The sequence below is a fragment of the Xenopus tropicalis genome, chromosome 8 (assembly GCF_000004195.4).
Source record: "Xenopus tropicalis strain Nigerian chromosome 8, UCB_Xtro_10.0, whole genome shotgun sequence".
Taxonomy (NCBI): domain Eukaryota; kingdom Metazoa; phylum Chordata; class Amphibia; order Anura; family Pipidae; genus Xenopus; species Xenopus tropicalis.
This window is the reverse complement of record NC_030684.2, coordinates 14,020,511-14,044,410: the sequence shown is the minus strand read 5'-3', so window position 1 is coordinate 14,044,410 and position 23,900 is coordinate 14,020,511. Positions and strand designations below refer to the sequence as shown.

Below are 23,900 nucleotides of genomic sequence, written 5' to 3'. Positions count from 1 at the left end.
CCCCGCATCCTCAAACTATGGCCCACTGTCTGTTCCCCTGCTCCCCGCTGCATCCTCTTGCTCCCTGCTTTGTCCTCCGACTCCCTGCTCCCCCGCTCAATCCTCCGGCTCCCTGCTCCCCTGCTTTGTCCTTCGACTCCCTGCTCCCCCGCTCCATCCTCCGTCTCCCTGCTCCCCTGCTTCGTCCTCCGACTCCCTGCTCCCCCACTCCCAGCTGTGTCCTCCGGCTCCCTGCTCCCCCGCTGCATCCCCCGGCTTCCCCACTCCCAGCTGTGTCTTCTGGCTCCCTGCTTCCCCACTCCCTGCTTCGTCCTCTTGCTCCCTGCTCCCCTGTCTTGTCCTCCAGCTCCCCTGCTTCGTCCTCCAACTCCCTGCTCCCCCACTCCCAGCTGTGTCCTCTGGCTCCCTACTCCCCCGCTGCATCCCCCGGCTCCCCCACTTCCTGCTGCGTCCTCCAGCTCCCTTCTCCCCCGCTCCGTCCTCCGCCTTCCTGCTCCCCTGCTTCATTCTCCGACTCCCTGCTCCCCCACTCCCTGCTGCATCCTTTAGCTCCCTGCTCCCCCATTCCCTGCTGCGTCTGCAGGTCTACAGGTAGTAGCCAGGGGTGAGGAGGCAGCCGGGGCCAGGTTAATTACCTTGGGGGGCTAAATCCGGCCTTTGGGCCATGGTTTGAAGATCCCTGATTTAGTATGATGTAGAAAGTAATATTCTAATACAGTTTGCAATTGGTCTTTATTTTTTTGTGTTTGTTAAATGTATTTTACTTTTTGTTCAGCCACTCCCGAGTCATCTGGTTGCTAGGGTTTACATTACCCTATTAGCAACCAGGAAGTGGTTTGAGTGAGAGACTGGTATATGAATAGGAGAGGGCCTAAATAGAGAAATAACAATAACAACTAGAAATGGAAGGTTGAGAACAAACTTTATGTTGGGTTAAAAAACGTGAAGTCACTAAAGGAAATTTGATCTGTTGGCTCCGCCCACTTTCTCTAACCTTGGACCACAGTTCTATAGTAAAAACCACTGTGCAAAGTTTGGGGACCCTGGTTTTAATACTGTCTGAATGGCAGCAATTTAAATTTCCCCACTGAAAGTCAACAAGAGACATCTGATTGGCGGTTGGTGGCTCCGCCCACTTTTTCTAACCTGGAATTGTACTTACCCAGTGACTAACTCTGCAAACTTTGCATTAACTCTGCAAAGTTTGGGGACCCCGGTGTTATTACTGTGAGAATGGCAGCAGGTAAAATCTGATTGGCTGTTCACAGTTCCGCCCACTTTTGGGCATCCAACAATCATCATATTTTCATTCAGGCTGACCCCATGACTATGTGATTCAAGTTTGGGGACTGTAGCCTCAGAGCTGTAAGATTGGCAGCAGTTTAAATTTTCCCATTAAAGTCAATGGGTTATATTTGATTGGCTGTTGTTGGCCCCTCCCCCTTTGGGATCCAGCAATTGTCGCTGTTTCATTCTTCATTTCATTCTTCCCTGTCAAAGTCAATGGAAAATTGGGGTGTTCGGAGCAGCGCCACAAAAAGACGGGGGGAATCGCTTAGAAAAGCACAAGCAACCTGCTCCGCTATAGGGCGAAGAAGTGTGGGGAGTCTGGGTGTTGTACCCCTAAAGCTGTAGGTGGAGTAGCGTTTAGAAAATGGGGGGCGCTAAAAATAAGAAGAAAAAGCGGAAGAATAAGCTGAAGTCGAAGAACAGTATGATGGGTTTTTCAAATCAACACAATTAAAAGTAGCCTCGCGGAGCAATAGTTTCTTGGCTGCCGGGGTCAGTGACCCCCATTTGACTGTGGAAAGAGTCAGAAGAAGAAAGCAAATAATTAAAAACCGCTTTGTTCGCTTTTATAAAAATGTGACTGGTTATCTCCCCTAGTCCTCCTGTAGTGTTACAGTTACCCAACATCTGTTTGTGAGATTAATATCCAATGTTATTCTTATACCAGGAACGTTCAGATAAGGTGGCCAAGCGGCTGCAATTGATGGCGCAGAGATACGAGGCTCTGGAGAAAAGGCGCAACATGGAGGTAGAGGGCTATAAGACTGACATCAAGCTGCTGAGACAGCGGTTAAAGGATGTAGAGAAGCAACTATTCAAGGTGAGTCTGGGATAGACCGACGGCAAGATTTTCTGTTGCACGCATCTCATTGCCTTATACGAAAGCATATCTATATACAGAAACAAGATGGCAGAGAATAAATATTAAGTGTCACCTTAACCAAACAGGGGAAAACACACAGGCTGGTATTTTCTAGTACAATCTAGTAGAAGAGATGGCTATTCTGAGACAATTTGCAATTGGTCTTTTTTTTTTTATTTGTGGATTTTACTTAGCTTTTGTTCAGTAGCTTTCCAATTCGAAATTTCAGCAGCTGTCTGGTTGCTTGGGTTCAAATTAGTCTAGCAACCAGTCAGCGCTTTGAATAAGAGACTTGAACATGAGTAGGAGAGCACCTGAATAGAACGATAAGTAATAAAAAAGGACAATAAAACTGTAGCCTCACAGAGCAGTAGTTTATGGGCTGCCGGGGTCAGTGACCCCCATTTAGAGCCAGACGAAGAATGCAAATGATTAAAAAAAAAAAACTATAAAAAAATGAAGACAAATTAAAAATTGACCATTCTATAACATACTTGAAGGTAAAACCCATTATCCAGAATGCTCGGAACCAAGGGTATTCTGGGTATGGGGTCTTTCCGTAATTTGGACCTCCATACCTTAAGTCTACTAAAAAATCATTTAACCATTAAATAAACCCAATAGGGCTGTTCTGCCCCCAATAAGGGGTAATTATATCTTAGTTGGGATCAAGTACAGGTACTGTTTTATTATTACAGAGAAAAGGGAATCATTTAACCATTAAATAAACCCAATAGGGCTGTTCTGCCCCCAATAAGGGGTAATTATATCTTAGTTGGGATCAAGTACAGGTCCTGTTTTATTATTACAGAGAAAAGGGAATCATTTAACCATTAAATAAACCCAATAGGGCTGTTCTGCCCCCAATAAGGGGTAATTATATCTTAGTTGGGATCAATTACAAGGTACTGTTTTATTATTACAGATAAAAAGAAAATCAGGTTTAAAATGGAGTCTATGGGAGACGGCATTCTGTAATTCAGAGCTTTCTGGATAACGGGTTTCCGGATAAGTGATCCCATACCTGTACTATGATATTTGGAGCAGCAGTTACATTTTCTAGCCAGTAGGGGGAGCTTAAACTTCATAACACTGCTATTGCTGTACTAGAGGATTAAACACACGCAGTGAGACGGCTCATAACCAAACTAAGAAGGAACCCCTATGGGTAAGGGCCCTGTGGGGGTGAGAGGAGATGTGAATTAATCTTGCTCTCCTCTTTTTGCTCTCCTCTCAGGTGACGCTGAACATCGGGCCAGACCAAGATCTTGCTATTCTGGATGCAGTGCGGCAGGGCAACAAAAAGACACAAAAAATTCAAGGGGAACTGCGCAACTTAAAGGCCAAAATCTGTGGCCTGGGGAATGAACTGAGAATCGGATAGAGCACAAGGGAGACTGACGGAGCTGCCACACTAAACAAGGAGCCACAGGTAAAGGTCTACCCTGGCTCTACCTCTGGGATTATATAGTGTGTTCGGCCCAGGAAGGAAGAATATTGGCGGCCATACACGTTGCCAAGCGAGCTGATCTTCTCCCGGTATCCCCACCTACGGGTGGGTTATATCGGGCGAATTCAGGCTTATTAGAACAAGGGATATTAGAACAACGAATCAAGTACAGTACCTGTACTTGATCCCAACTAAGATATAATTACCCCTTATTGGGGGCAGAACAGCCCTATTGGGTTTATTTAATGGTTAAATGATTCCCTTTTCTCTGTAATAATAAAACAGTACCTGTACTTGATCCCAACTAAGATATAATTACCCCTTATTGGGGGCAGAACAGCCCTATTGGGTTTATTTAATGGTTGAATGATTCCCTTTTCTCTGTAATAATAAAACAGTACCTGTACTTGATCCCAACTAAGATATAATTACCCCTTATTGGGGGCAGAACAGCCCTATTGGGTTTATTTAATGGTTAAATGATTCCCTTTTCTCTGTAATAATAAAACAGTACCTGTACTTGATCCCAACTAAGATATAAATAATCCTTATTGGATGCAAAACAATCCTATTGGGTTTAATTAATGTTTTATTGATTTTTTAGTAGACTTAAGGGATGGAGATCCAAATTACGGAAAGACCCCTTATCCGTAATACCCTTTGTACCGAGCATTCTGGATAACCGGCCCTATACCTGTATGTCCTTAGGCCTTTAATGGCACTTTGCCAGGGTGCCCCGAGGTGTCATCCAACTATGTTATTTACATAATCAGATAAATTAGGTTTAAAAGGACACACGTGGATCACGTTCAGCCATAATGCCTGTATATAACCTGCCTAACTGCTAGTTGACCCAGAGGAAGGATAAACCCCTTCTGAGGCCTCTCTATTTGCTGCAGGGGGGGGGGGATTCCTTCCTGACTGGACCAACTGGTACCACGATCTCCCATAACCCTGTATTCAGCCGTCCAACCCATTCTAATCAGTCAGTACAGTACAACCAATCAGTGTTTTTACATATTTCTGGTTTGAGTTCTTGAGCCCAGTTGTATTTGGGGGTACAGTTCCCCTTATTATGGGGGGGCATTTCTTGCTGGGGGGGCAGTCCCAGTAGGGCCCTACTTTCCCCAATAGGCAGGTGTCGTGTAGATGTGCTTTTTGGCGAGGAGATCCTTATGGTTTGGGGCATTACAGAGAGGGGGGGTTGCCAGGCTATGATAGTATGGATGGTACAGGCCGAGGGCTCGGGGTACAGGGCTTGTTGCTGGTTACCAGATGGGTAACTGGTTTAGCCTTCAGTGTAATGGTGAGTACATGGCGTGAGTTGTTGCCTTATATATCAGCGCCCCCTGAGCCCCCACAGTACTGTAATCTTCTTTGCAGCTACAACTCTGTGTGTTTTGCCTTTTTATTGCCTCTGGCTATAATACCTTGAGCCTTAAGCTGCCCATACGCGCACCAATGATATCGTAGGAAACCTTGTTCGGTGCGTTTGGGGAATCCATGGGAACCGGTATCTCAGGCTGCGGATATGGGTCGTCTCATCACTCAGCCGGGATAAAAGATTTTTATCAGTAACCCACAAACACTAACCCACTGCTGTCCCGCAATACCCTAACCCACATCCCACTGTAACCCACAAACACTAACCCACTGCTGTCCCGCAATACCCTAACCCACATCCCACTGTAACCCACAAACACTAACCCACTGCTGTCCCGCAATACCCTAACCCACATCCCACTGTAACCCACAAACACTAACCCACTGCTGTCCCGCAATACCCTAACCCACATCCCACTGTAACCCACAAACACTAACCCACTGCTGTCCCGCAATACCCTAACCCACATCCCACTGTAACCCACAAACACTAACCCACTGCTGTCCCGCAATACCCTAACCCACATCCCACTGTAACCCACAAACACTAACCCACTGCTTGCTGTCCGCAATACCCTAACCCACATCCCACTGTAACCCACAAACACTAACCCACTGCTGTCCCGCAATACCCTAACCCACATCCCACTGTAACCCACAAACACTAACCCACTGCTGTCCCGCAATACCATAACCCACATCCCACTGTAACCCACAAACACTAACCCACTGCTGTCCCGCAATACCATAACCCACATCCCACTGTAACCCACAAACACTAACCCACTCCTGTCCCGCAATACCATAACCAACATCCCACTGTAACCCACAAGACATTAACCCACTCCTGTCCCGCAATACCATAACCCACATCCCACTGTAACCCACAAACACTAACCCACTCCTGTCCCGCAATACCATAACCCACATCCCACTGTAACCCACAAACATTAACCCACTCCTGACCCCAAATATTATAACCCACATCCCACCCTAACCCACAAGACATTAACCCACTCCTGCAGTTGTTAGAAGATTCTGATATCCGTGATGAAGAGAACATGGAGGGCTGCCATCGGGACCACGATGTTAAAGATGTTTGTGGGGGCCCAAGGATGGTAATTAGGCCCCCTATTTATGCCCCCGACCCTCCCCCGATGGCTGCCTCGTTGTTGATGTTTCAGTGCTTCGTTCCTAAGGAGAGATTGTTCAGTGTTATCCATGGAGTAGGTGAGTATATAATAATTCTGCAATTTGTTCCTTTACTGTGACCATGACCCGCAATTCCATAACCCACATCCCACTGTAACCCCCAAACACTAACCCACTCCTGTCCCACAATACCCTAACCCACATCCCACTGTAACCCACAAACACTAACCCACTCCTGTCCCACAATACCCTAACCCACATCCCACTGTAACCCACAAACACTAACCCACTCCTGTCCCGCAATACCCTAACCCACATCCCACTGTAACCCACAAACACTAACCCACTCCTTACCCGCAATACCATAACCCACATCCCACTGTAACCCACAAACACTAACCCACTCCTGTCCCGCAATACCATAACCAACATCCCACTGTAACCCACAAGACATTAACCCACTCCTGTCCCGCAATACCATAACCCACATCCCACTGTAACCCACAAACACTAACCCACTCCTGTCCCGCAATACCATAACCCACATCCCACTGTAACCCACAAATATTAACCCACTCCTTACCCGCAATACCATAACCCACATCCCACCCTAACCCACAAACATTAACCCACTCCTGACCCGCAATACCATAACCCACATCCCACCCTAACCCACAAACATTAACCCACTCCTGACCCGCAATACCATAACCCACATCCCACTATAACCCACAAACACTAACCCACTGCTATCCCGCAATACCCTAACCCACATCCCACTGTAACCCACAAACACTAACCCACTGCTGTCCCGCAATACCATAACCCACATCCCACTGTAACCCACAAACACTAACCCACTGCTGTCCCGCAATACCATAACCCACATCCCACTGTAACCCACAAACACTAACCCACTCCTGTCCTGCAATACCCTAACCCACATCCCACTGTAACCCACAAACACTAACCCACTGCTGTCCCGCAATACCCTAACCCACATCCCACTGTAACCCACAAACACTAACCCACTGCTGTCCCGCAATACCCTAACCCACATCCCACTGTAACCCACAAACACTAACCCACTGCTGTCCCGCAATACCATAACCCACATCCCACTGTAACCCACAAACAATAACCCACTGCTGTCCCGCAATACCCTAACCCACATCCCACTGTAACCCACAAACACTAACCCACTGCTGTCCCGCAATACCATAACCCACATCCCACTGTAACCCACAAACACTAACCCACTGCTGTCCCGCAATACCCTAACCCACAAACACTAACCCACTGCTGTCCCGTAATACCCTAACCCACATCCCACTGTAACCCACAAACACTAACCCACTCCTGTCCCGCAATACCCTAACCCACATCCCACTGTAACCCACAAACACTAACCCACTTCTGACCCGCAATACCCTAACCCACGTCCCACTGTAACCCACAAACACTAATCCACTCCTGACCCGCAATACCATAACCCACGTCCCACCCTAACCCACATGACATTAACCCACTCCTGACCCATAATACCCTAACCCACATCCCACTGTAACCCACAAACACTAACCCACTCCTGTCCCGCAATACCATAACCCACATCCCACTGTAACCCACAAACACTAACCCACTCCTGTCCCGCAATACCATATCCCACATCCCACTGTAACCCACAAACATTAACCCATTTCTTACCCGCAATACCATATCCCACATCCCACTGTAACCCACTCCTGATCCACAATACCCTAACTCACATCCCACTGTAACCCACAAACACTAACCCACTCCTGTCCCGCAATACCCTAACCCACATCCCACTGTAACCCACAAATATTAACCCACTCCTTTCCCGCAATACCATAACCCACATCCCACTGTAACCCACAAACACTAATCCACTCCTGTCCCGCAATACCCTAACCCACATCCCACCCTCACCCACAAAATATTAACCCATTCAATGGCCCTAGAGTAGCAGCATGGGAATCCATGATCAACAAAGCTATACCCCTATACAAGCTAACGTACATAAGGAGAGGGTGCCCTCAAAAATTTGATAAAATATGGTCACCATGGATAGACGCAGAACCCCCCTAAGATATGCAGGTCAGGGAGGTACCCCCCATATCCCCCCCTTGAATAACCTACACACCCAGACACAAGGTAACAGTGTAACCCCAATATCTCACTAAGGCCCTGAAGGGCAGGCTAGTAACCAGAAACACAGCTTGAATGGCAAATAGCATCGGTATCTGCAAAGAAGGCACTGCAATGTTATTATTGTTATGTTGTTATTTACTTTATTTACTTTCTGTACAACAAGTAAATGACAATGGAAACAATATACTGCAAACTATGTACATTTACACTCAATAAAAGAATTGTTATAAAAAAAAATATATATATATTAACCCACTCCTGATCCCACAATACCATAACCCACATCCCACCCTAACCCACAAACACTAACCCACTCCTGACCCGCAATACCATAACCCACATCCCACCCTAACCCACATGACATTAACCCACTCCTGACCCATAATACCCTAACCCACATCCCACTGTAACCCACAAACACTAACCCACTCCTGTCCCGCAATACCCTAACCCACATCCCACTGTAACCCACAAACACTAACCCACTCCTGTCCCGCAATACCATAACCCACATCCCACTGTAACCCACAAACACTAACCCACTCCTGTCCCGCAATACCATAACCCACATCCCACTGTAACCCACAAGACATTAACCCACTCCTGTCCCGCAATACCATAACCCACATCCCACTGTAACCCACAAACACTAACCCACTCCTGTCCCGCAATACCCTAACCCACATCCCACTGTAACCCACAAACATTAACCCACTCCTGTCCCGCAATACCATAACCCACATCCCACTGTAACCCACAAACATTAACCCACTCCTGTCCCGCAATACCATAACCCACATCCCACTGTAACCCACAAACATTAACCCACTCCTGACCCCAAATATTATAACCCACATCCCACCCTAACCCACAAGACATTAACCCACTCCTGCAGTTGTTAGAAGATTCTGATATCCGTGATGAAGAGAACATGGAGGGCTGCCATCGGGACCACGATGTTAAAGATGTTTGTGGGGGCCCAAGGATGGTAATTAGGCCCCCTATTTATGCCCCCGACCCTCCCCCGATGGCTGCCTCGTTGTTGATGTTTCAGTGCTTCGTTCCTAAGGAGAGATTGTTCAGTGTTATCCATGGAGTAGGTGAGTATATAATAATTCTGCAATTTGTTCCTTTACTGTGACTATGACCCGCAATTCCATAACCCACATCCCACTGTAACCCCCAAACACTAACCCACTCCTGTCCCACAATACCCTAACCCACATCCCACTGTAACCCACAAACACTAACACACTCCTGTCCCGCAATACCATAACCCACATCCCACTGTAACCCACAAACACAAACCCACTCCTTACCCGCAATACCATAACCCACATCCCACCCTAACCCACAAACATTAACCCACTCCTGACCCGCAATACCATAACCCACATCCCACCCTAACCCACAAACATTAACCCACTCCTGACCCGCAATACCATAACCCACATCCCACTATAACCCACAAACACTAACCCACTCCTGACCCGCAATACCATAACCCACATCCCACCCTCACCCACAAACACTAGCCCACTCCTGACCCGCAATACCATTACCCACATCCCACCCTCACCCACAAACACTAACCCACTCCTGACCCGCAATACCATAACCCACATCCCACCCTAACCCACAAACATTAACCCACTCCTTACTCGCAATACCATAACCCACATCCCACCCTAACCCACAAGACGATAACTTACATGTGCAGTTGTTAGAAGATGCTGTCTATGAAGATTCTCATTCATCCAGGTCATGATATACAGTATCTAGTAGAATTAAGTCTAAAACAACTGGACTTTTCTGAGTTTTTCTTGAAAACGTTTCACCACTCATCCGAGTGGCTTCTTCAGTTCAAATGACTGGTAGGGAATTCCCCGGTATTTAAACTCTTGATGGTAGTAGAGTCACAGACATCCAATCACAATGGTTCCATTGAACTTGTTCAGTTAGGTGTTAGCTGAAACTGACAGGTGTAAGAAGGTATGATCCAATCACAATGGTACCAAGATTCTCATTGATGAAGGTGTTAATCCTTCAAAGTACATGACTGGAAGTGTGAACTGTTGTGAAACTGCCGGGGTAAGGATGTCAACGCGCCATTGTATGTTGGTGACAAGCGGTGTCTCAGGCCCCCTCCTCTGTTCAGGGATGGTTTTTCCAGGTTGGCATAAATGGCCTCTTTCACACCTCTTTCAAACCATCTGTCCTCTCGGTCCAAAATATGCACGTTACTGTCCTCAAAAGAGTGACCTTTTTCTTTGAGGTGTAGATAGACCGCTGAGTCTTGTCCTGAGGAGTTTGCCCGCCTATGTTGGGCCATTCTCTTACAGAGAGGTTGTTTTGTCTCCCCAATGTATAAGTCTGAGCACTCTTCACTACACTGGACAGCATAGACCACATTACTTTTCATGTGCTTGGGTGTTGGGTCTTTCGGGTGCACCAGCTTCTGTCTCAGGGTGTTGCTGGGTTTGAAAAACACAGGAATGCGATGTTTGTTGAAAATTCTCCTAAGTTTTTCTGATGTTCCAGCAACATATGGAATGACTATGTTGTTTCGCCTGCTGTGTTCCTCCCTTCTGTTTGTAGGTCTGGTCTTTCTGTTGGTCTTTGATTTGGTTTTGATGAAGGCCCAGTCTGGGTACCCACAAGTTTTCAGAGCTCCTTTTAGATGTTTATATTCTTTCTCCTTGGCCTCTGCATTGGATGCCACAGTTTCAGCCCGATGATGTAGAGTCCTAATTACACCCAGTTTATGTTCCAAAGGGTGGTGGGAATCACCACCCACACAGACCAGTACTTGCTGTTTGATTCCCACCACCCTTTGGAACATAAACTGGGTGTAATTAGGACTCTACATCATCGGGCTGAAACTGTGGCATCCAATGCAGAGGCCAAGGAGAAAGAATATAAACATCTAAAAGGAGCTCTGAAAACTTGTGGGTACCCAGACTGGGCCTTCATCAAAACCAAATCAAAGACCAACAGAAAGACCAGACCTACAAACAGAAGGGAGGAACACAGCAGGCGAAACAACATAGTCATTCCATATGTTGCTGGAACATCAGAAAAACTTAGGAGAATTTTCAACAAACATCGCATTCCTGTGTTTTTCAAACCCAGCAACACCCTGAGACAGAAGCTGGTGCACCCGAAAGACCCAACACCCAAGCACATGAAAAGTAATGTGGTCTATGCTGTCCAGTGTAGTGAAGAGTGCTCAGACTTATACATTGGGGAGACAAAACAACCTCTCTGTAAGAGAATGGCCCAACATAGGCGGGCAAACTCCTCAGGACAAGACTCAGCGGTCTATCTACACCTCAAAGAAAAAGGTCACTCTTTTGAGGACAGTAACGTGCATATTTTGGACCGAGAGGACAGATGGTTTGAAAGAGGTGTGAAAGAGGCCATTTATGCCAACCTGGAAAAACCATCCCTGAACAGAGGAGGGGGCCTGAGACACCGCTTGTCACCAACATACAATGGCGCGTTGACATCCTTACCCCGGCAGTTTCACAACAGTTCACACTTCCAGTCATGTACTTTGAAGGATTAACACCTTCATCAATGAGAATCTTGGTACCATTGTGATTGGATCATACCTTCTTACACCTGTCAGTTTCAGCTAACACCTAACTGAACAAGTTCAATGGAACCATTGTGATTGGATGTCTGTGACTCTACTACCATCAAGAGTTTAAATACCGGGGAATTCCCTACCAGTCATTTGAACTGAAGAAGCCACTCGGATGAGTGGTGAAACGTTTTCAAGAAAAACTCAGAAAAGTCCAGTTGTTTTAGACTTAATTCTACTAGATATTAGAAGATGCTGTTTCCCTGATGAAGAGAACATGGAGGGCTGCCATCGGGACCACGATGTTAAAGATGTTTGTGGGGGCCCAAGGATGGTAATTAGGCCCCCTATTTATGCCCCCGACCCTCCCCCGATGGCTGCCTCGTTGTTCTCGTTTCAGTGCCTCGTTCCTAAGGAGAGATTGTTCAGTGTTATCCATGGAGTAGGTGAGTATATAATAATTCTGCAATTTGTTCCTTGTTACTCTTTGCATTTATATGCATGTTTTATATCACGTTCCCTTTTGCTGCTAATTTAAAGGCCAACTACAACTGTCTAATAATAACATGTTCTCCCCTCTCAGATGTTTGTCTCTCCTGTAGATTTAGCCCAGTTTAGTGAGCTCTGCCCTAATCCAATCTTAGTCTTTATTCTTGGTGGCTTTAGTTATAGAATGATATTGTATGTAGGAAAGCAGGAGAATATTGTAGGAATGGGAACAGTAAATGATTACAGTCTGTGCATCACATGAACTATAATGAGAATGAGCAGTTCCCCTACCTCTGTGCAGGTGTTGGGCGATATTCCTCTGCACCCCCCTTTCACCCCGGAGCTCGGCAATGAAAGGGTGCGTGAGGAGCTGCCTTGCAGATGGTCTCCTGCCTGGGTCTCTCTGCAGGCACTCGCTGATGAAGAAGCGGAACTCGTCACTCCTGGAAAAAAAAACGGTGGTAAAATGATAATTGTTTGTGTTACATTTCCCAGAGTTCACAGTGTGACGACTCCCTGATCCTGCCGCTCTGTACCCAACCCAATCACAGCACAGGCAGCAATAGGGGGTGAGCCCCTTCCCTTCTAAGGGTTCCACTGCTCTGCCTGAAATGGGGGGCTATTGCACTTACTTATGAACCCTGAATTATAAGGGTACATTTACCTGTGACCAAATTACTGTCTCTCTGGTTTTGCCTATATCTTAGCCCGGCTTGTATTGGCTGCCAGATACCGGCCCCAAGAGCTCAAGCTCAGCACGAGAGTCTGCGTTTGCGCATAGAGCTACACATATTACGCATCACCTTCACCCTTATTTCAGCCCGGACTGGGATACAAAATAGGCCCTGGCATTTCATATCCACAGAGGCCAAAACAGCCCCCCAGCCCAATAAATAGCCACTGCCTATGGCATCTCACAGCATTTACCTGCCCTCACTTATTTCCCATTTATCCCTTCCCCATCCTTACTTTATGTCATATCCCAATGTCCCCCTCACCATAAAGTCTACCTTGCCCATTTCTCCACCTTTCCTGACTCATTCACACACCTTCTTACACGCTTTCCATTTCCCCACCCTCCCCACCTAACTGCCTATTCTACCCTCTTGCTGCCTTTTGCTATTCTAGTGAAAGGGACTCACCAATTGCCCCTTGATGGTAATGATGGAACTGGACCAGTTGTTATTCGCTGGATCAGCTTCTTCTTGGGAAGTCTTCTGAATGCTGGGATGTAAAGATACAACACAAAAACATGATGACTGATGAATACAACATTTGGGGGCGATTTACTTAAATTGACATTTTTACACTAGAAAGGTACTTGCCAGGTTTTAGTTACCAATTTACATTTCTGTTTTAAATTCTTATTAAATGGGTACATTTTCAAGTTTGAAAAGTCAAATTCTGAAAAAATTCCAGTTTCTTTACCTCAAAAAATTGTGTATTATGGAAACACAGCAAATTAAAATGCTAGTATATCACCCCCTTTGATTTTTATATTTAATAATACTCTATGTTACGGCGTGACACATAAATGCCCCCTGCCCATTCTACTAACAGTTCTACATGCAGTACAGTACACACACACACACACACTCTAGGGTTTACTTACGGAGATGTCCTTCCGCCATTTGAATGGCTGCAATCCCTAGTGACCAGATGTCAGCCTGGATATTACAATATGGGGGAAAAGACGAGTATTAGAGAAGATTATACACAGAGTACATGAAAATAATTGCAGTTGCAGATGATTTGGATACTTCTGATACCTATCCACCCACACCCTGATAGTGATTCTATTTGGCTTGCACAATAACAAATCCATTAGAAGCCTAAAATCCAGTAGTGAATTGCTGTGACTTTTATGTCTAGAAAATGTCCCCAAATACCCCAAACTGAGAGTCTTGAGTGTTACATGGAGTGTGACATCCCCATAAAGCATAAGCAGTCTAATGGAGTTGGTTTCTATTATTCTTGTGTCCTGCACTTAAAATGCATTTCACTCTCTCATTTCAGATTCTCGTATCACAGAAACCACATTACGGCTCTGGATTCTCTGTTATGAGAGGGGTAAGTAAAGCGAGTGGAACATTTACATGCAGTTCACCCTGTGTAAGTGACATAGTTTAAAGCTTAATATATAAAACTCGCCCACGTTCTATTCCTTTCTATGGGATTTTTAGAAGTGTATTTATCAAATGGTGAGTTCTAACTTTCATTCATTGATAAATTGGCTTCTAAAAATCCCATAGGAATGAATAGAAAGTGAGTTTTTCTGTGTAATCTCACATTTTGCTAAATATGCCCCTAACTCTAAGCTAAAAAGAGAGAGAAGACATGACAATACCTTATGGTCATATTCGCCGCTGTTTTGGGCAAAATGAGCCAGTACTTCCGGAGCCATGTATGCCATGGTCCCCGAAGTGCTGGCGCTCCTTCCTCCGATGGTCGCAAAGCAAAACTCGCCTAAAATTGTATGACAAAAGCAGGAATGTTAATGTTTAGTTAGAAATACAAGCCAGCAGTAAACACCACAGAGAAAAAAATATCCTTGTGTCGCTTACCGATCTTCACCTCTCCGGATGAGGAGATGACAATGTGTTCGGGCTTGATGTCATGATGGATTATATTCTTCTCTTCCAGATGGTTAAGGCCCTGAGAAATCAAGAAAGCAAAAGTAAGTATATAAATATTTTGTACTCTTTGATTAATTAGAAATATGAGAATAGCAGGAAGGAGTTTAACAGGTGACCTACCGTTATCACATTCTTGCAAATATAGGCGATCCATCTTTCGCCTAAGGTCCTTTTGGTGGCAATTAGCTCTTCTACAGTCGCACCGGTACAAAGCTCTGTAGCAATCTAGAAGATAAAGAAAGAATATTTGGCCAACTATTTTAGTTACCTACAATTTTATTGGGAACCCGAGGAAAAGGCTTTGTGGCTTTAAGTCTTGGGGGGACTGCAGTATCAGCTAAATCTGACTCTTTCTTACCAAACTGGATCATGTATGGATCCAAAATGCTAGCTTGTGTATTAGATCAGTAACAATTGGCATGTTTGCTGCATAAATGTGTAACCTCTCTGAATCAACACTTCCTTACCCATAGTCCTCCATGTTTTGATGAGGCCTTATGATAAAAGGCCCCATAGAAGTCGACGATATTCCGGTGGCCAGATACAATTTGCAGGATTTCGACTTCTTTCTTGATCTCCTGTTGCTTCTAGTTTCAAACAAAAGAAACAAGGTAAATAAAATGGATACAATAACAGTTTCAAACACCCCAACCTAACTTGTCGTTATGAAAAATGACAGCTTTGTAATATCCCTACTTGAGTATTGTATAATATGACCGAGACCCCTTGTGTTCTTTTATATCAAACTGCATTTGTTATTTTACTGTTACATAGTTATTAGGGGCCAGGGTATTTCACTGACTGTATTTGGTTAGCAAGTTCTCTTTCTACTGATAACTATAATGTAGGTATAACAAAATACTAATTAGTATCTAATTAGAGTAATCATGAAGACACATTACCTTCTGATGTTTAATTATTATAATGGCCACTTCCAGTTGTTTTCTTTGGTGCCATCCCTGTTACAAAAGTAGGGAAAGAAGCTCAGTGATCATTACTAACGGAACGCTATGGGAAAGCAAAAAGCTATACAGTAGCATGTAAATATGGAAAGAACAAAGCTGTAGAGAGCACAACCAATGGACAGAATTACCCAAAAGCATGACACAAAGTGACTCATTTTAACACTGAATAAAATATCTTACAATGTAGACGACTCCGTTGGGGTCCTGCCCGATTGGCTCCCCTAGCTTCAAATACCTCCCGGGCTCCTGAAAAATAACATTGTATTTGAAAATGTGATAATCAAACTAATATTATTCAGCTGGACAAATAACCTTTGTAACATGAGAGAAGCACAGAAGGTATAGGAGGAACTTGTGAAACAGGGTGGAAGGCTTTGGGCTGGAAAATGGAAGCCAAACTGTGAATGTTGTGGCAAAATACAGCTTTACAGCTACTTACTGGGTATTTCTCCGAGAGTGGGGTGATGTTATCCTCCTGAGGAAGAGAAAAAAAAGGGTTTAATCAGAGCAACTCATTTTGCTCAACTGCTAACATTATATTTTGTAGAACAAGGAAAGGATTCATTCATTCTTAAAGTAAATCCCCAGCTAACGGAGAACCCTCTGTATGAAAAAATCCTCTGATTGCAGGACTATGTATAGTGAAGCCTGGATCTTTGCTTTAGTCTGCATGTTCTAGAAGGGCAAAGAGAGATGTGGAAGGTCTGAGAGGCTGTAACGGAGGCAAAAAGTGGTGACCAACTGCCCCACTGAGCACTTGTGCATTTAACATTCAGGTAAGAGTGGAATGGGGCCTACATAAGAGTTTGTATGATGTGGTGGGATAGGGGGCCTGCACGGGGCCCGAATAGGTTTAAAATGGTTTAATGATATATTGAGAGAAAAGTATTAAATTCAGCTCAAACCTCCTTAATCTCCTCCACCTTCTTCTCACTCAGTTTTGTTGCTGAGCTCTCTGTTTGGCCGGTGTCAGTGCCAGTTTCCATCGGTGACTCCTGGGAAATATAAATACAGTTTGGCAACATTAGTAAGTACAGAGCCCCAGTGGCTCCCTGCTCCCTTACTTGTGCATTTGATTGGTGGCTGCAAACTCTGCAGAACCTAACCCCCCCAATGTTAGTGTTAGTCTGAGGGGCTTAAATTGCCAACTCAAAGTGGCTTTTTTTGTTTGGTATTTAATTCATTGCTGCTTACCTCAATGGTCTCTAGCTGAGGTTCCTCACAGCTTTCCAAGGGTTCCTAGTTAAAGAAGAAAACATCATTGTATAAGATCAACTCAATTCAGTAGAGAATATGATCAAATAAATCTGTTCAATTACTTTAATTATATAATGAATTATGATCAGTGTCTTTTTCTTCTCATTGGTTATTACCTTGTAGCTGCTCGCCTCAGCTGGTTCTTCACAATCCTGGATAAAAGACAGAAAAATGCAAGTACATTTAATAAATGGTATCAGTTTAAGCAATAACTGCACCATTTTTTGCTCAACCACAACTTGAGGCTGTAAATGAGCCCGACACAGTGGTGCTTATTTACTTGTATAAGGGGAATGGCAGATGTGGTGGATTCTCGGCCTGAGATTAAACTCAGGCTGAATATCTTCCCCCTGTACCCCAAAAAGCTTATTGCTGTGCCTGCACCTGGAGCCATTGTGTTGGCTGGAGCTATACTCAGGAGTTTCCCACCAAAATCCACTCTGTTTGCCTGAACCCAAGGCAGCGCAATGGCTCGGGGCGCCGGCACATCAAGTATTTAGGGACATGGGGTCGGATTCCCAGCCTGTGTTAACAAATTGCCCCCCCAAAGTGAATCTAAAATGTCTTTCTCTATTGTGACCCTATTATTTTTTCTTACCTGGCAGATGTCCGGTTCCAGGATTCCTGGAGTCTCCTTAATAAAGAAAAGGTAAGAGAAAGATGTTTCACGTTGTAATAATGAAGCTAATATACAGTCTTACATAAAATATAGGGGGATTTTTATTTGCCCCTACTCTCCCCTCCCTGGCAGTAGCCTATGAGTTACATTGTATGAGGGTATGTAATCATAGCAGCCAATCATAGTTTTTTCATTTTCTAATTTATACAAGATAGAAGACCGCTAAGTAACAGATGCTGACTGGTTGGTATGGGCAACTGCATTTGGGCAAGTTAGCCTCAGTTACACTATGTTAGTAGATAAGGTTCCCTGTTAGGTAAATATGAATATTATCCTTTACAGATATTATTCATGAACCCTGTAGCTCAAATAAAAACACATTGGGACCCCTGCAAACTTTTTGGCCCCCGTACCTCACAGGTGTTGATGGGAGGGTCCTCCTGCTCTTCCAAGGGTTCCTGGTTAAGAAGGAAAACCTCAGATCAGCAGAGAAGATGATAAAAATGCATCTTTTTCATTCATGTGTTATTTTCTGCTTACCTGTGAGTGGCAGGGGCCGGTGTCGGGGCTCTCCTGCTCAATCACTTCTTCATCCTTTTTAAGACAGAAAAATAAGATTGTAAAACAAATTCTCAAGGCTGAAGGGAAAGTCTTATTTGATATAATTATATGAGAAATAGAAGGAGTATGTTGCTGTGTAACACAGGGCATAATAAGGAGGTGGGACAGACTCGCCAACGCTGAAGTCGTCGGTACCTAACAAATTGCTCCCCCAAAGTGAATCTAAAATGTCTTTCTCTATTGTGACCCTATTATTTTTTCTTACCTGACAGTTCTCCGTGTCCAGGATTTCTGGAGTCTCCTTAATAAAGAAAAGGTAAGAGAAAGATGTTGCACGTTGTAATAAAGAAGCTAATATACAGTCTTACATAAAATATAGGGTGATTTTTATTTGCCCCTACTCTCCCCTCCCCGGCAGTAGCCTATGAGTTACAATGTATGAGTGGATGTAATCATAGCAGCCAATCATGTTTTTTTCATTTTCTAATTTATACAAGATAGAAGACCACTAAGTAACAGATGCTGACTGGTTGGTATGGGCAACTGCATTTGGGCAAGTTAGCCTCAGTTACACTATGTTAGTAGATAAGGTTCCCTGTTAGGTAAATGTGATTATTATCCTTTACAGATATTATTCATGAACCCTGTAGCTCAAATAAAAACACATTGGGACCCCTGCAAACATTTAGGCCCCCGTACCTCGCAGGTGTTGATTGGAGGGTCCTCCTGCTCTTCCAAGGGTTCCTGGTTAAGAAAGAAAACCTCAGATCAGCAGAGAAGATGATAAAAATGCATCTTTTTCATTCATTAATCTTGCAACAAAATGCATTTCAGAAAATATAATTAAGGCTATAATAAAAAAGTGCACTGAAACCTTTAGCTCAAACCGTATTAAAGGCTTTAGGGTAATAACACACAGGATGTTTTGTCACCTGTGATAAATCTTGGCTACCGTGGGTGACAAACCAGCCCTTGTGCCCCTCCCGCTGGCTAATGTGCAAATTGCGGGTGGGAAACATGTGGCACAGCTACTTTCCCAAATAGCCCAACGTTTTCTCAAGGGGCAACTTCAGGCTACTTGGCAAAGTAACCGCGCCGTGTGTGTTTTCCCACCAGCGAATTGCACTTTAGCCGGTGGGAGGGGAGATTAAGTCGCCTGCAGTAAAGCGAGTTTTATCCCGGGCGACTATTCTCCTGGTGTATCATTAGTTTGAGTATTTATTTCCCTTTCAAAGAGTTCAGGCTGGCAGGTGTTAGTGCCATATTCCTGAGGTATCTGGGGGAGTTAATATATATTAATAAATGAACTGTACCCACAATTAAAGAAGAAATGCAACACCCAAACGTCTACATTTGCATTACCCATAAATCAGAGCTACGTAGTGGGGTGGATGGTTGTTACATTTGGTTCTGGCCTTTCTGTTAAGAAACAACTAACATTTAGGCATGGGTGGAATGGGGCCTATATAGGAGTTTGGGAGATGTAGGGGCCCAAATAGGTTTAAAAAGCTATAATGTTATATTGAGGGCAAAATGATCATTCAAAATACAATTCATTGCTGCTTACCTCAAAGGTCTCTAGCTGAGGTTCCTCACAGCTTTCCAAGGGTTCCTAGTCAAACAAGAAAACATCATTGTATAAGATCAACTCAATTCAGTAGAGAATATAATCAAATAAATCAATTTTATTACTATAATTATATAATGAATTATGATCAGTGTCTTTTTTCTCTCATTGGTTATTACCTTGTAGCTGCTCGCCTCAGCTGGTTCTTCACAATCCTGGTTAAAAGACAGTAAAATGCAAGTACATTTAATAAATGGTATCAGTTTGTGCATTATAGCTTTTCCCAAGCAAAAGTTTGGGAAGTAGGCGGTGCCTAACAAATTGCCACCCCAAAGTGATTCTAAAATGTTTTTCTCTATTGTGACCCTATTATTTTTCCTTACCTGACAGATGTCCATTGTGAGGATTTCTGGAGTCTCCTGATTAAAAAAAAAGTAAGAGAAAGATGTTGCACATTGTATTTTTTCTTTTTTTAAGAAGTTAATATACAGTCTTGCATAAAATATAGGGTGATATTTATTTGCCCCTACTCTCCCCTCCCCGGCAGTAGCCTATGAGTTACATTGTAGGAGTGGATGTAATCATAGCAGCCAATCATATTTTTTTCATTGTCTTATTTATACAAGATAGAAGTCCGCTAAGTAACAGATGCTGACTGGTTGGTATGGGCAACTGCATTTGGGCAAGTTAGCCTCAGTTACACTATGTTAGTAGATAAGGTTCCCTGTTAGGTAAATATGAATATTATCCTTTACAGATATTATTCATGAACCCTGTAGCTCAAATAAAAACACATTGGGACTCCTGCAAACATTTAGGCCCCCGTACCTCGCAGGTGTTGATGGGAGGGTCCTCCTGCTCTTCCAAGGGTTCCTGGTTAAGAAAGAAAACCTCAGATCAGCAGAGAAAATGATAAAAATGCATCTTTTTCATTCATGTGTTATTTTCTGCTTACCTGTGAGTGGCAGGGGCCGGTGTCGGGGCTCTCCTGCCCAGTCACTTCTTCATCCTGTTTAAGACAGAAATAAAGATTGTAAAAATATTTCTCAAGGCTGAAAGTAAAGCAAAGTGTGGGAAAGTGTTATTTGATATAAATATATGAGAAATAGAAGATGTATGTTGCTGTGTAACACAGGGCATAATAAGGAGGAGGGACAGACTCACCAACGCTGGTTGTCGGTACCTAACAAATTGCCCCCCCAAAGTGAATCTAAAATGTCTTTCTCTGTTGTGACCCTATTATTTTTCCTTACCTGACAGATCTTCATGTCCAGGATTTCTGGAGTCTCCTGATTAAAGAAAAGGTAAGAGAAAAATGTGCTCGTTGTAATAAAGAAGCTAATATACAGTCTTGTATAAAATATAGGGTGATTTTCATTTGCCCCAACTCTCCTCCCCTCTTACGCTTACCCGGCAGTTCTCTATCACCGGCTTCAAGTCTGGCTCTGTATTCTCCTCCTAAGAGAAATAAAGTTACCTGATCAGTTTACTATAACTCTGTAGTTTAGTATCTAAAAAAGACCCGGTACAATACAAATTCACTAAACTACCAAAAACCAAACCATTTCATGTATATTTTTTACTACTTACTTGGCAGGTGTTTTTGCCAGGGATTTCTGGTTGTTCCTGGTAAAGAGATAAAAGTCAAGTTATCAAATTAACTGAGCTTTTTAGAAAGAAGTTAAAATCAGTTATATGTAATATTCAGGGACAGGTGTTTTATTATTGAATTATTTATTACTCACGTGGCAAACGGCGTTGCCAGGTCCAAATGATGGTACCAGCTTAAACCTGGCGCACTTTTTGCCAGTCAAAAAAAGTCATATAAAGTTTTATACGTTTATGGTTTTTAAAAAAAAAAATCTTGAATTTTCCTTGGATAACTTTAATACAGGTATTGGACCCCTTATCCGGAAACCCATTATCCAGAAAGTTCCGAATTACGGAAAGGCCATCTCACATAGACTCCATTTTAATCAAATAATTCACATTTTAAAAAATATTTCCTTTTTCTCTCTAATAATTAAACAAAACCTTGTACTTGATCCCAACTAAGATATAATTACCCCTTATTGGGCAGGAACAGCCCTAATTGGGTTTATTTATGTTAAATGATTCCCTTTTTATGCTGTAATAAAAACAGTACCTGTACTTGAAATCCCAACTAAGATTATATTACCGCTTATTGGGGGCAGAACGGCCCTAATTGGGTTTATTTAATGTTTTAAATGATTCCCTTTTCTCTGTAATAATAAAACAGTACCTGTACTTGAATCCCAACTAAGATATAATTACCTTTATTGGGGCGAACTATGGTTATTGGTTAATGATTCCTTTCTCTGTAATAATAAACATTCTGTACTTGATCCCAACTAGATTGTTTATTCCTTATTGAGTAAACAATTCTATTGGTTTAATTATGTTTAAATAATTTAGCCAACTTTAGGTAGGAGATCCGAATTACGGAAAGACCCCTTATCCGGAAAACCCCAGGTCCCGAGCATTCTGGATAATGGGTCCCATACCTGTAAATTGGCCCCTATGTACATAGTGCATCAAGGTTATTTAGCATAGAAATCTATAGGCAAGGAAATAACACGGCTTTGATAACACAAGTAGGTAGGAAAATGGTGTTCCATGTGCTCTTGGTACGAAACGCGTAAGGCTTCTTGTTTTTACATATGGATCCAATAAAATTTATACATTTTTAATGTAAACTACTTTTGTTGCTGCATTTCTCAACTTTGTTGAAAAAATCCGGAATGCCTGCCCTTTCTATTTTTGATTTTCCCATGATGGCTCCCTATGCTGAGAGGTCTGGGGCATGAGCACCTGGACCCACCACAACTGTGGGTAAGAGATATTTTTACACTCAACCTTGTGTGATTACTTCTTGTTTTGTTTTTGATTCATAGGAAAATGATGTTGCCCAGTTCTTACCATGGCAGATTCAGGGGTGGGATTATCTGCCCGCTTTCGTTTCCTCTGTAATGAAGAAAAAAAGTTTTATCAGAGAAAATAAATGCACAAATAGGAAAACTATAATGCAATAAATGGAGGAGTGAGTATTGAGTGACACATGAGGGATTTGGTGCAAACACAAGTATGACACTGTGTATCCCCTACACTAAAGCGGAATCAGCACTAGTGATAGTTGGGGGCACAATTAGGCTTTCCACCTTTTGTTATGTCTAATACCGGCCAGGGTGGGGGCATGTTTGCTAAGGGGCGGCACCCAGGATACGGGGCATGATGCAAATAGGGGCGGAGTAATGATATCCCCGCCCACATCAAGTGAACCTAGCAGTGCAGGGTAGGGAGGCAAGTTGGGGGAGGGAATTGGAGGTGACGGGGTGGATCAGAGGCGATTGGAGGTTGGCTGGGGCCGGAGGACTAATTATTATAAATTTACAAGTACATTGCCGGTACATTTGCTGGCGAGATCCTGTAGAAGTCACTGGGAAGTGTCATAGTGAAACATTCCAACTATTCCAGTCTTAATTTTTTGAGCTTTGCGACCCATTAAAAAATGTTAAAATGATGAATTTTAGGTATTCGTGTTGTTTCGATCTTTGATCACATTTTTAATAAATAGATTTTTTTAAATAAATATGGTAACATCCGCAGTTAGTGAGTTTAGTCGAAGTAGAAAAAAAATGCAAAAAAGACACAAATATGAAATATGCCCCTTAGTCTGAGCTGCGGGCAGTCTATCAGGTCATGTGATTAGGTGTTCCCTTTCCATTTGCCCCTCCATGAAGTTTCCCACAGAATGAAATATGTCCTGTTACAGCAGAAAGAGATGAAGCCCTTACCTTGCCGAAGCAAGAGAAACAGCACTTCAGCCGCTTGAACATGTTGTTTCTGTGAAGACAAAATGAAAAACATCACTTTAGCATTTCCCAATA

At 43.5% G+C, this 23,900-nt stretch overlaps 3 protein-coding genes and 4 long non-coding RNA genes across 13 annotated transcripts in view; 6 read left to right on the top strand and 1 right to left on the bottom strand.

Moving 5' to 3' along the window:
* The window catches only part of LOC101732160 (coiled-coil domain-containing protein 77-like), a 66,391-nt gene extending 62,747 nt beyond the window's left edge, over positions 1-3,644 (top strand). For 4 of the 6 annotated variants that reach the window (XM_031892209.1, XM_031892208.1, XM_031892210.1 and 1 more), the window contains one exon: positions 1,958-2,110. Coding sequence is in view for 1 of the 6 variants with exons in the window: in XM_031892211.1 (XP_031748071.1) it covers positions 1,958-2,110; positions 3,390-3,536 (300 nt within the window). In the remaining 5 variants the exon portion in view is untranslated. Of the gene's footprint in view, positions 1-1,957; positions 2,111-3,389 lie in introns of those variants that run through there. The other 2 variants (XM_031892211.1, XM_031892212.1) reach the window with 2 other exon arrangements.
* LOC101730328 (coiled-coil domain-containing protein 77-like) overlaps positions 3,540-23,900 on the top strand; it is a gene marked incomplete at its 5' end in the record, with an annotated part of 135,632 nt that continues 115,271 nt past the window's right edge. Inside the window, one exon of the mRNA XM_031892326.1 lies at positions 3,540-3,584. Coding sequence (XP_031748186.1) covers positions 3,540-3,584 — 45 coding nt within the window. The remainder of the gene's footprint in view (positions 3,585-23,900) is intronic.
* LOC116406964 (serine/threonine-protein kinase mig-15-like) lies at positions 12,219-17,135 on the bottom strand. Of its 2 annotated transcripts, XM_031892187.1 has the most exons (12): positions 16,894-17,135; positions 16,428-16,463; positions 16,169-16,234; positions 15,926-15,982; positions 15,491-15,610; positions 15,144-15,248; positions 14,952-15,042; positions 14,735-14,853; positions 14,000-14,054; positions 13,530-13,611; positions 12,679-12,830; positions 12,219-12,308 (listed from the first exon to the last, which is right to left on the bottom strand). In XM_031892187.1, exons 1-12 carry the CDS (start codon positions 17,011-17,013, stop codon positions 12,295-12,297), a joined length of 1,017 nt encoding a protein of 338 aa, XP_031748047.1. In that variant the 5' UTR covers positions 17,014-17,135; the 3' UTR covers positions 12,219-12,294. The 2 variants fall into 2 exon arrangements, with proteins under 2 accessions (XP_031748047.1, XP_031748046.1); XM_031892186.1 differs by lacking the exon at positions 12,219-12,308 and having other exon boundaries at positions 12,341-12,830; positions 16,894-17,120.
* Positions 12,253-13,472, top strand: LOC101730393. The gene is made up of 2 exons (XR_209531.4): positions 12,253-12,344; positions 12,689-13,472. It is a non-coding gene; the product is annotated as an uncharacterized LOC101730393 (long non-coding RNA).
* On the top strand, positions 14,988-16,659 carry LOC116407006. The gene is made up of 3 exons (XR_004219973.1): positions 14,988-15,064; positions 15,497-15,634; positions 16,619-16,659. It is a non-coding gene; the product is annotated as an uncharacterized LOC116407006 (long non-coding RNA).
* On the top strand, positions 16,725-17,408 carry LOC116407012. Its single transcript, XR_004219983.1, has 3 exons — positions 16,725-16,764; positions 16,927-17,015; positions 17,369-17,408. It is a non-coding gene; the product is annotated as an uncharacterized LOC116407012 (long non-coding RNA).
* Positions 21,251-23,542, top strand: LOC116407014. Its single transcript, XR_004219985.1, has 2 exons — positions 21,251-21,296; positions 22,908-23,542. It is a non-coding gene; the product is annotated as an uncharacterized LOC116407014 (long non-coding RNA).